The following is a 12,776-nucleotide window of genomic DNA, read 5'->3' on the forward strand; positions in this document are numbered from 1 at the left end:
AACAATACACTACGTCCCAGGACCCATAAGGGAACCTATTTAATGATAGCTTTCGTTCACTAGATATTCACTTGACCTGATGATAGTCTAACACTTTGTACAGAGCCATCCCTCTTCAAACTTGATCTTTTTTTCCATCTTGCACCTTAGTGTTGCGAAGCTTCCTGTGAACCTCGCCATCGGCGTATTGCAGAACAAGAGTGAGCAGAGACTCTCCACAATAACAAGCTCTTTGACCTCCACAGCTCTGTTTGTGTCATTAGCTTCCTGTCTGATGCCTATTCATACAATGATTACTCTGATTGCAGACATGGAGTGCTTTGTTTGTCTGTATGTCTGACAGAGGGTGGGAGGTAAATACATTTTCATTGCATCTGTGTGGGCCTTTGTTGTCTAACTAGAGTCCTAGTTCAGAGACGCAGGTAGACTGAATAGTCATTGATCTTACTTGCTGTAGCAACAGGACTGACTCTCCACTGTCACGGTCACTGTCACAGTCACTGTCACGTTCAGGCTCTTGACAGAAGAGTGTAAATTGCTCATAAAAATTGTTGACAAACCACCTGTTAGCCTTTTATATTTTGCACCAGTAAGATTGAATAGGGAAATGAAAACAGATTTCAACTTATCAACAGTTGTTTATATAGTAACAACCAGCCGGTATCCAAAGAAACTAAGAGTAAAACAACTTACAATAAAAAGAATGAAACATAGAAAACAGTAAAATCAAAAAAGGTTACATAAAAACAGGAGGCCTGCAAAACAACGCAATTTCAGCAATAGTTAACAGCGCTGGAACAACAACATAATTTTCTCATTTATTGCACATCAGCAGACAACTCGCTTTCTCAGGGATCTCCAAGAAGCCCGGTCACGCGAGCTGAAGGAACAATCATTCACAGAAACAGAAAGCGAAGAGCCAATCCCTTGTGCTGGTTAAATATCCTTTTTTTTTTTTAATGAGAGTGATTAATCATTTTACCTCAAGTAGATGCAGTTACTTGGAGAGCAGACGAAAAGGCAGCACAGGGGGTACTCCCTAGTAAAAGTCTGTTAGGGTTTGATCCACCACAGCAACAGGGAGCTGTGAGCTTCACCAACCCCTGATGTTTACAGTAGGTGAAGTTTGTGAGGATCAACTAGTAGCTCAAACATGTATGATTCATAGCTGGGAAGGATCTATCACAGAGAAAATGGTGCAAATGCAAGCAAAGTTCTAAGGTGGAAATGAAGTGCTGTTGTTGGCATAGATACAGTGTTACTGAGAAAAACTGGCATCTGTCAAATTATAACTATGTTTTTGGAGGACACGTCACAAATCCATTCATAATTGGATTTGTTGCCATTTTGCTGCGGCAGATCTGTAGTTGTTTATATCAGCCGAGTTTAACTGATTATTCCATGCAGAAACAAACGGAAACACACCCCCACACCGACATGCCAGTTTAAAACTGTTCAGTCAGGAAACACTGGAAGAGGAAGGTTACAGTTTTTTGTTTATTGAGTTTGAGTTTGATGTAGACAAATCATGAAACCCACATCATTTTGTTCAACAAAGCCCGAGAATGGTCCCCAAGCCTGTTTGAAAGTATCTTGTCTATCCTTAACCATACATGTTATTCTTTCTATTGTTCCATTGCAAGAAGACATTTCTTTAAGTCACAGACCAATACTAGGCCTATTCACGTCTTTCCAAGCAAGGGAAATCAACTGTTTGGCTTGCAGTACATATATATCTATAAGTACTTTCATCTCTTTTTTTTAAGTTAGGATCAGATGGGTATCCTGAGATGAATGGGACAGTGAGGCAGATTAACAGACATTATTTGAAATATCATTTTCCATATCATTTTTAAATATCTTTCCAGAAGTCTTTAATTTCATTACAGTCCCACAAACAATGAAACAGAGTCCCTCTGGAGTGATTGCACTTGTAGCAAAAATCCGGGTTTACCCTATTAAACTTGTGTAACTTTGCTCGGGTAACTAATGTTTGCATTATCCAATAATATTTTAGTAAATTAAGCCTGGTATTCGCGGCCTGTTTCTAAGCCTTAATACAAATAAAACTCCAATCCTCCAGTGTTATGTCCTCTTGAATATCTTCCTTGTAAGAGGAAGGTTCCAGTTAATAGCTATGTTAATGAAAAATGTTAACTACATGTTTTTGTTTAGGGCAGCATTTAAGGTCTTTATTGGACAGCTGAAGACATGAAAGAGGAGATTGACGGGTAATGACATGCAGCAAAGGGCCACAGGTTGGAGTTGAACCTGTGGCCGCTGCCTTGAGGATTAAACCTCTAAATATGGGTGCATGCTCTAACAGGTGAGCTATCCAGGCGCCCTTATTTTAACATAAATTTGGGTTTTCTGACTGTTGGTCAGACAAAGCAAAGCGATACTTAGATACTGGTAAATTGTGATGGCCGTTTCCCACTATATTTACTGCAAACAGTTTAAGGATTTAAAAGAAATATATTGAAAATAGCTGAAGCAACATGTGGCTAATGTTCCTTTAATTCTACACAATGTGATGTGATTACATGTTCTGTTACTATACTCTAACTTAGATTTTGATTCTTTCACCGGCCAATAAGTTACTATAATGTTTAATTATAGCTTTATGTTAATGTTTGCATGTTTATAAATTATCATATAAAGACGGCAGCACTTGAATATGTCTGTATATATTCTTTGACCGTCACTTAAAGCATTCTGTGGTGAAGAGGGAATCAGTGACCAACCTTCTTACAATCATTTTACCAACGTTGCTTGTGTGCGACACTGACCTTTAGCTATTCGCTTAGGCCAGGGGCATTATGTCAGGGTGCAGTGCACCACCAAATCGAATTATGTTGATGTCAATACTGTTAGAGAGATATCACCCAGTTGTTTTAGAACAATCTGCTCAAGAAAGCAGATGCTGAGATCAGGTTTCTGCTTGCTTAATATTGTGCTGTTTGCTGTGCTGCTGGGGCGTGATTGTACTCTTCTTCCATTATTTTGGAGGACACAAGCATGAATTTGAGAGATATGTTCAAAAATTCAATGTTCACATGGATAGTAGCATCTGCCACATTTTTTGAATATTCCCTGCAACACTACAGGATGAACTGCTGAAAGACACTTACACTAGAAGTACACAGGTTGATAGTTTACGGTGTACCGTACACACAAATTCTCTTTCAAAAAGTGTGTAGGTGAAAATAAGCTGCTGCTTAGTTAGACCACAATCGTAGATGTGCCTCAAAGGGCTTGTACAATCTGTACAGCATATGCCACCCACCCTAATTAGACCCTCTGTCTCTGCCTTTCTTGAGACATACGCTGCTATCCATATGTTTGCTGATATTGTTTCCTAAGAGTGAACCATGGATTCAAGAAAAAACATTGACAATGTTGTTTGCTCCAGTTATAACTCAATCTTTGTTGACATACTTGAGCAGATCTGCAAATGTGCCCCCAGTCACAGTCACTCAAAGCTTCTTCTTTTTTTACGCCTTCTTGTCATTTTTGCTATATCCCAGCTGCATCATTTTGTAAAGCTGTGTGGATGTGGAAATTGACTCACAGAGCATTTATTGTACTATTGAACATTTCATGATCTGACTACTGCGAGGAAAAACATCCTAAAATCAAATTATGTGTCTCCACAAAATACAGCAGTGTCTCAAAGAAAGGACGAGTTAGTTTAGTAAAGAGGACGTGGTTGAAGAAGGATCTCTGTAGCACTTTTCTTGTTAAACTCAGGACATCTTTACTACAAGTCAGCAATGGAAACCAAGGACCCCTTAAACTGTTCCTCTTCTCTCACTAATGATCTGGGCCAGCACTATTTTTTGTCGACACTATGACATCACTTACGGCATCATGCTAAAGCGATGCCTTTGATTCTGTTGCTGTTGTACTCACTGAGCAGAAGAAGCCCTTTTGGCTCTTACAGTTACTGAAGGGGAGTTTTTTTGAAGGGCTGTGTGTACACATGCTCTCATTAAACTGCTTCGGTGCCTACTTGATGAGCCACACAGAGGATATAAACACCTTTTATCCAAGATGCTATGACAGTGTTGTTAGCTCTGCAGCCCTTTCCTCTTTTACACTCATTCCGCAATTGATGGTGATGGTGTGTTTTAATTAACTTTATATCTCAAGCTATGTTGGATTGTGCTGTACACATTCTCCTGTGTGTCTTGTTCATAATATCCTGTCATGCTTCTAAGTTAATTAATATATTCTTTGAAACATGTTTTGATCAATATTTGACCATGTTGATAGAGAGTAAATTAGTTACGTGTGGCTGGCTATTGTATGTTCATTACGTGCATAAGATACAGTAAGTATAAAATATATGCACCTGATAAGTGAATAAAATACATACAAGATACGCCTTTTTTGCTACTCATGCCAAAGTGTAGACTAACAAAATCTTCCCTGATACTTTTAACCCTTCTGTAGTCCTACATTGTTGTAGTTACACTTGTTCAAGATAAGAATGCACAAAGCTAAAATAAAACCACATTTTACACAATTGATATACTCATTTGGATTTTCAGAGAATAATGAGCAGTAGTAGTCGCAACAGTATGGATACTTTAGGTCTCAATGTGAAAACAAAATGTCTTGCTGCAGAAACAAATTCTTTCCTGAAGTCAACAACAAGCTTAATTACCAAACACTAAGTATGTGTATTAAAGACAATGCAGCTAAAATACAGTCAGATTCGGTATGTGTCCAACCTCCTGCTGCAATTTCCGAGTAGCAGATCAATAAACTCAAGCAGTTTGAAGAATGTCTTTATTATAATATGAACATCATTAACAGATGAGGAGTACTTTTTGGCATTTTAACACCACTCTCTCTTTTTGCTCTTTTCTTTGCAGCACTTTAGATGATGAGGGCACCAACCTTCGACAGCAGAAACTGGATAGACAGGTAAGTCTTTGCTGTTCTTCCTAGCAGCTCTGATAATAGAGTAACATGGCAAAATCAATTATAACTGGGCTGTTTTATCAGGACAAAAACTTCCGCTGCTCCATCATGAGGCCACAAATGGCCAGCTAGGACTTGTTATCTCTCTGAGCGGAGTTCTAATGAGAGGGCGTGTATGAATTTATTAATGCACAAAACCCAAAGCCAATCAGTATTAACTCGAGTGTTCTAAATGGTGACATAGGACTTATAGCCGTAGCCTTATTGATGACAATAAAGTTGATTACTTTTGGATTAATGATTTATAAAGGTATGAAATATATTGCTTCTGAGTTTTACACTTTAGTCACCTGGTTTCTGTAATGTTTTAAGACTGATAAAACAGTGTGATGTAAAAAAAAAAACATTTTTTCTTTTTTTTTCAAGCAACCCATTTGTCACAGGGAGAGAAGCTTGCTTGTAGCTGTGCATTTAAAACCTGTGCGTCACCAACATGTCAAAGACTTATAGATCAAATCTATGCTTTGTAAATGTTCCTATTGTTATCACTGTCTTGGCACAGATGTGAGCTTTCCAGGAGATACTAGTGCTCCAGTGCTCTGTAGCTTGAATTCTCCACTAATAGAAACCTTTAATATTTGATGAGCTCTGGTTTGAAGACCTGCATTTAGCTGACAGCAAGTCCAAATGAATAACTATATCCAGCCTCAGGTCAAAGTGTTTCAGGCAGCTAATCCTTAAACATCTTCAGATTGTTGTCCTGACTTAACAGATGTATCTGTCTTATCGGCACTTGATTTAAAACCCAACTCTTTGCCTACCGTATAAAACTAGCTTATAAGAAAATGGATGAAGTAATCATCATAAACAATTTTAGTTTAAAATGGAAAACTATTTTGTATACTGTATTATTTATTGGGATGGAGGACTTTTGTTTTTCACAGGAACAAGTAGAATAAAGCTGTATTACCTCTTGAAGATATTGACATGGTTTACTGATTATAATGCCTTAGTTCCACTGCATGGTTCGGTTCGGCTTGACTAGCCTCACTTTTGTTACCCAGAGCTTTTCTCTATCTGGTCTTCCACTGCAGATAGCACCCCCTCAGTAGCCTAGAAATCCAGACCCAAATCCGAAAGGATTAAGGGTCTGGCATCGAGTAATAAAAGTTGCTCATCTCGAGGGGCGGCACCAAGCGTGCATTTTAAAAGGTCACTGCATACAATTGGATAACACTTCGACCAATCACAACAATATATGGGTTATGTATCCAGAGCCCCATACGCTTAGCTACCAGCGGAGATAACTGGTAAATTAAACTGTCGTCATCTGTTAAGCTCGCCTCTGCCTCGCCTATATCAGATACACTGATGTGATTGGTGCAGCCCGGCTACAATAGTAAAGTTAATTAGAAGCCTTACGTGATGCCAGAGTAACTCGCTGAGCAAATTCAAATTGTGCTCTTGCGGGAACTCTTTTTTTACAGGGATTTCAAGGGTACCGCCTCAGTGCAGGCATGCAGGACATGTGGCATAGGTGATCATACAATAAATCAACGCTCAGCAAGTAGATTGTTACATATTCACTCAGATTCACCAATTTTGGGTGTGACATGCATTATGTATTTAAAAAAAAAACTTTAAATGCTTGGTGACTGTCAGGTTACATATGGCCACTCAAATAAAGACGTTGTTCTTTATTGTTGTAATTGGTGCTTTCTTCAGTGACTTCTGTGCCATTGTATTTTTTATTTACTACTTACTTTATTCTGATAAGGATGTAGGAGGGTGTAACGTCCTCCATTGCTGAAACAGTGCGTTTGTTATTTTTCTTTCTATCTGGGCACGTTTGTGTGCATGTACACCCGTGACCTCCACAACAGCGAGCCCTCCTTGAACAGAAGCAGAAGAAGAAGAGGCAGGAGCCTCTGATGGTCCAGTCTAATGTAGACGGGAGATCTCGCACTCGTCGGACCAAACAGAGCGAGGAACAGGCTCCGCTGGTAGAATCCTACCTCAGCAGCAACAGCAGCACCATGTACCATGGTGAGTAAAGACTGGCACACCTCTGGGACTCTCTTGATTCTGGAAGCTCAAACAGAGGGTTTAGGAAACATTGTGAGCAAAAAAAGAGCTTAGACTGCTTGTTTGATCAGACCATTGTATTTACAGGAAGTATTTATTTTTGGGCTGAAATAGAGTATCTTCTTTTATTATGTTTATTTTCCCAATTATATCCGTACACTACAAGTAGCACATTTGCCAAACACATAACTATAGAAGTTGTTGAATGAATACAATAAAACAACAGTTGCTAACATTACCATTTTAACTTAGAGCCCATGTAGAAACAAACGCAACATTCTGTACCATCAATTACAGGCGCTCACACTGTGCTGCAAATCTATCCACCCGAGAGAAGACATGGTCTTAAGACTTGGATTGATGAGGTCTTATCTACATACAGAGACCTCAGAGCAGCCATCCACTATAATCCCCAGTTCTGAGGGCCAGTTTCTGGGCTCAAGGCCATGCACTGTCACGTTGCCTGCTGAGAAAAGAGAAAATGTATTGACACAATGTTCCCCTGCACTATGCTGATATTCTGATGGAAAGAAGGGAAAATAATAATCAGCTTATTTAGAGTGAATCTAAAATGTACTGCTGCATGGATGTTTACATGCATAGTAGCCGAATTCTAAGCAAAAATTAAATTACAATTTTTACTATTATACAAAAAATACATCTGCAACTCATACGGTTTAGATTTTTTTTTAAAGATGCTTAATTCAGCAATTCCCATTTTAGTAAACAAACATGTGTTAATGAAAGTATCACTTAAAACCAGTGGAAGATTTTTTAATGTTTGGCTTAACATTTATTTACTTACATTTTATTTAATGTTGTTATTTCATGCCAGAGACTTAATAACCAACACTGTTATGTATTGCAGTAACTGTTATATTGTAAAACATTGTTTTTATTATCTTCATACATAATGTTTTTCATATTAGTTTTCTGTCAGTATAACGTTAAACAGTGCTCAGCCCTCATTTCCATTTCTCTCCCTCTCTGTCCATCTGCTCTGATAACCCTGCATCATGCTGCTGGTCTTCGCCATCCCTGTGTTTAGTGCAAGAAGCGGAAAAGGAGGAGGTGAAGGTGATAGCAGACACACAGCCACCTCGCTCCGCCAAAAAGGGCAAAGCATCGGCCAGCTCCACTCCTCAGACGGGCAGCGACAAGAAGGAGAGGAAGGGGAAGCACAAAGGTCAGCCTACCAGCCTGCCTATTAAGGGCAAAGAGATGGAGTGAAGTATTGATAGAAATAAATGAAAAGGCACACTTTATAAAAGATGAACACACTGACCGAATGAGAGAGTGGGTGGTGAGAAAATGTGAAAGACTACAAAAATACAAAATATACAGAAGATATTGGAAAGCATAAACACACCAAAAGCATTTTCGTATGTATTGCTAGAAAAATTAGGATATTGTTTTTAAGCATATTCGTTCTTGGTATTAAATTATTCATATCTATGTCTAAAAAAATGATTTAAGTTATCAGAGGCGGGCTGCAGTATGAAAGAGAAGAGTCAAAATCCTTATTATCCAGCAGCTGCAGCTGTCTATACAACCCCTCTATTTGCAATCCTCACACAATGGTTTGCCTGCTGACTTTTCAAGCTACATCTGGCAACAGACAGCCAGCGAAGCTGCCCTCTTAGCCAACGCTGTGGTGCCACGCTTGTCAAAGCTCAACTTTGCATGATGATGTATGACAGTCTGAGTGCTGTCAGCCTGCTGACATGAACAAGTGGAGACATAAATTAGCCTGAGTAGGAAAAAACTGATTGTTGAAAAAGGGAATTCTACCCACACACTGCGCTACAAGGTTTGATTGTTTCCCTTTGCTTCTATGATCTTTAACATTCACAGTGCTTTAGATCAGACTGACTCTATGCAGTGTGAGTGTAATGGTGTATATTTGTCAAAAAAAGGATTAGAATCCTTATAGAATGATAATGAACTGAAACACAAAGTAATACCATAACAAGATCATATTTTACAATATATTTGTAAAACATAATTTTCTTACATATTACAGATTTGCCATCTGATCTAGCGCAATACAGTAGATACTCATTTTTGCAATTAATGTAACCTAGAAAAAAACGGAAAAAAAGTGAATGAGATTCCACGGGGGAAACGATTAATCAGGCCAGTAGCGCCAAACTCACTACTGATGGACCTGTCTGTCTCACTCCTTCTCTGTCTCACTCTCTGATTCTTTCGAGCACAAGTGCACAGTTTCAGACTTATTGTTACAAGCTAATATGAAATCAGCTGCATCAAGTCTACAGAAGGCTAATCTGTCATACATATGTCAAAAAGAGTTACAATTTCCCTATGCACCTTCGGTCAAATTTGTATTTTGCAATGTATTCCATCAAATTTCATTAATGAAATCATACCAACAGGGATGCAACATACTTTTTCATAAGACACTGGATTTCCACATGCGCACCTTTGAGGGAAAGGAAATAAAGGACACAGAACCAAATTAGAAACCAACTGATTAGACTAACTAACAATTGGGTCATAGGCCTATTCAACAAAAATAGTTTTCAATATACACAGCAAACCTGCACCAAATCTGGAATTTCCCAAAGAAAAAAAAATTGAACACCCCATTTACAGTGAAACAATGTCCATTTGCAGTATTCCCCTTCCCCTCATCTTTGTTGTAAAGAGAAGACAGTAGAGAGGAGCTTTTCAGTTGGTTTGAAACTGTAGTGAGCTGTGCTTGATTGCCTGAGGCAGCACGGACATAATGTTCCCTCCTCTTACACATTAGAAGCTAATTTAATAGTAAAGCCAGTTAGCGAAACAATTGCTTAAAACCTAAGAACAGAGCACAGAACACCCACACATACATCAGAGCAGAGTTTGGGAAATGTTATCACATTTAGTCAGGCAAGTGTTGAACACATGATGAACACAACTGCTTTGTTTTGCTATGCTTGGATTCATTTACTGTATGTTAACATGCAACAATGATTGTTGAACAGTCAGTGCAGTTGTGTTATGATGGAGTCTGTCTTGTGTGGCTCAGCAGCGATCGATGGCCTGGCCTCGCTGCAGGATGATGGTCAGATCCAGATCCTGACGGTGGGTCACCCCAGCACAGAGGAGGTCGAAGCAGAGCCTGTCATGAGCTGCACTCAGTCACAGAGTAAACAGGACCTGCGCGTCACCATGCTCAAGAAAGGTATACTGTCAGTGGTTAAGAACGGTTCTGTCACTGCATCTGGAACAGCACAACCACGAGTCCACACATACACCCACTGCATTCTAGTCCATGCTATGGTGTGTTAGTAGGAGTGTGAAACAGACTGAATCATCTTAGAACTTGCAACTGCAAATAGGACTGTCAGTTTCAAACCTGGTGTGAATGATATAACGTATGATGCTGACACACATTTGTTTCGAAATAGATTTGAAAGTTACTGTTAACAGTGGTTACTGGTACACTTTGCTAAACTAAAAAGAGATTTTGGAGGGACATCAATCATTCGGTTTCAGGTTTAATGGAAAGAATGATAGTGACATTTTGGTTGTGTTAAAATAATTGTTATATCTGTCTTGTCACGACAATATAGCAGTAATTGTTATACCATACTTTTATTGAGATTTATACAATTCATTGGCAAAAAACATAGTAACAACCACATTCCTTATGCAGGGCTGTAATTTGCAACTTTATACTACATAAGCAGAGTTTGTTCCTTCCCACGTAACATTATACCTTCTTAACATGGATGACTGGACTCACAGACATCTGGGAAGTTAAGTGTTTGTTGAACTGCTACTTTTGTATGCAAGCCACCTTTATTATTTCCAACCTTTTATTATTTCACTAAGCTACTAGCACATATTTTATATTTTATCACCTACATTTGCAGCAATATCAATGTGCATGGAAAAGTCAAATACTGAATTGCAGTAGATTTTATGCAATGAAATGCTGCAAGTACTGGCCAAACTGCAGATGACAATGGATAACAGACAGTCCTGATATAACAGCAGAGATAACAGTGACTATTGAACTTAGATTTATTAAAACCCAGTGCTAAGTTCCGACTCCTGGTTTAAGCGTTGGAAACTTGTGACATTGCTGCACTCACAAACATGAGGCACAAGTTACTGTAATGTCAACCTCAAACTTGAAGAAGTTTTTTTTCCTGAAGTTATACTGGATAAAATAGGAATGTGTTCCTGTTGGAGGATAAAAATTATTGCAACGTTTCATTTTAATTTCATGTCAATTCACATTTTGTATTTTTCTTTGTTTATGAAGGTATATCCAGCAGTATGAATTTTGATGAAGAAGAGGACGACGAAGATGAAATTAGCTCAAGTTCCTCACAGCTCAACAGCAACACAAGACCAGGCTCTGCCACTAGTAAGAAGTCCTGCAAGGTAAAAGTCATTTTACTGCACACACTTGTCACACACTCTCTGCATGACGCGTCTTTATTCTGCCCTGCAACCAGTGCCTATTACAAGTAAATGACATGCAGAAAAAAATGTACATTGACATTTTTTCTCAGCTGCACTATGTTTAAAACTATGTTAAGTCTTCATGGCTATAGGTAGAGTTACAGAGAATGCTGATGCCCTTTTGCTTTTCTTTTCCTTCTACAGTGTTGAATTATTTTGAGCTTTATTTCTGGGCTTCAATTTATTTATTGCCACAAAATAATTTTGCTGTGTATGTTACAGTGCAGATTATACTGTATGCAGGTGGTGTACCAATAATCTCATACAGACACCTGTGAGTCTAGCAGTTTGAAAGGGAAAAAAAACTAGTTGGAATATACACACTTGAGTTGGAGAGCCTTGCATTAAACCCCAGGTGTGCATTGATGTGCAATTTATGTAATCAAACATTCTATAAGTATAAGTATTTTGAAAATATTAGTTGTAAACAGTTTTTGGCATACGTGGAAAATGTTTGAGATTAGAGACAAGTACAAAAAACACTTTGCACATCTACAAGTGAGACAGGTGGGTCTGAGGGAGACAAGCAGGTCAAAAGTTGCGAGAAAAAAAGCTCCTGCACACTGTCTAACTTGCAAAAATTCTACTAGTCTAGTACTGAAACGTTGCCTACTCTTAAACTTTATATATCTTTGCAAGTTAGACAGTGTGCGGGAGTTTTCTTTGCAACTGAGGTTACAGATAAGAAATGTTCTTTTCCTTCTTTCAGGTGTTCTCTGTGCTCCTCATTCCAGTCTTATGTTTCCCTTAAGTCAAATCAATCTTCCGTTTCTACACCAGGTCCCTATTTTAGACAGTGTAATCCTTCTCAGTCCCATCATAGGATTTGATCTTCAGGCTCATTAGTCTGTTCTAATGAAAGTCCAATGCATCACTCACCAGTCCACCATCTCACGATGGGTCTTTGCCCTGTGTGTGCCCTTTTCACCTACAGGAAGTGGCCTCAGCACCCACTCCACCAGTCAATGAACCTGCCATTGATGTAGATGATCTTGAAGAGTTTTCTCTGAGACCTGCACCCCAGGGGGTCAGAGTGAAGTGCAGAATTACCAGAGACAAGAAAGGCATGGACAGAGGCATGTATCCCACCTACTACCTTCACCTGGAGAGAGAGGATGGCAAGAAGGTGAGACGAGTCAGGCAGCAGAAACATTGTTACTGTTAACAACAACAACAACGACAACAACAGAATTTACCAATCCAAACACTTTTGGAGTATTGGACATTGTGAAAACTCTTCAATAGGTAGCAAAGTTTCTATAAGGTTAACAGACATTTAATGT

General features: G+C 38.8%; 1 protein-coding gene across 3 annotated transcripts in view; it reads left to right on the forward strand.

The window, feature by feature from the left end:
* The window catches only part of tub (TUB bipartite transcription factor), a 43,779-nt gene that overhangs the window by 25,608 nt on the left and 5,395 nt on the right, over positions 1-12,776 (forward strand). For 2 of the 3 annotated variants that reach the window (XM_034882821.1, XM_034882961.1), the window contains exons 2-7: positions 4,881-4,932; positions 6,813-6,975; positions 8,063-8,200; positions 10,046-10,201; positions 11,291-11,412; positions 12,428-12,619. In XM_034882821.1, the coding sequence (XP_034738712.1) occupies positions 4,881-4,932; positions 6,813-6,975; positions 8,063-8,200; positions 10,046-10,201; positions 11,291-11,412; positions 12,428-12,619 (823 nt within the window). The remainder of the gene's footprint in view (positions 1-4,880; positions 4,933-6,812; positions 6,976-8,062; positions 8,201-10,045; positions 10,202-11,290; positions 11,413-12,427; positions 12,620-12,776) is intronic. The other variant, XM_034882888.1, reaches the window with a different exon arrangement.

Source organism: Etheostoma cragini, chromosome 1 (assembly GCF_013103735.1).
Source record: "Etheostoma cragini isolate CJK2018 chromosome 1, CSU_Ecrag_1.0, whole genome shotgun sequence".
NCBI classification, from domain to species: Eukaryota; Metazoa; Chordata; class Actinopteri; order Perciformes; family Percidae; genus Etheostoma; species Etheostoma cragini.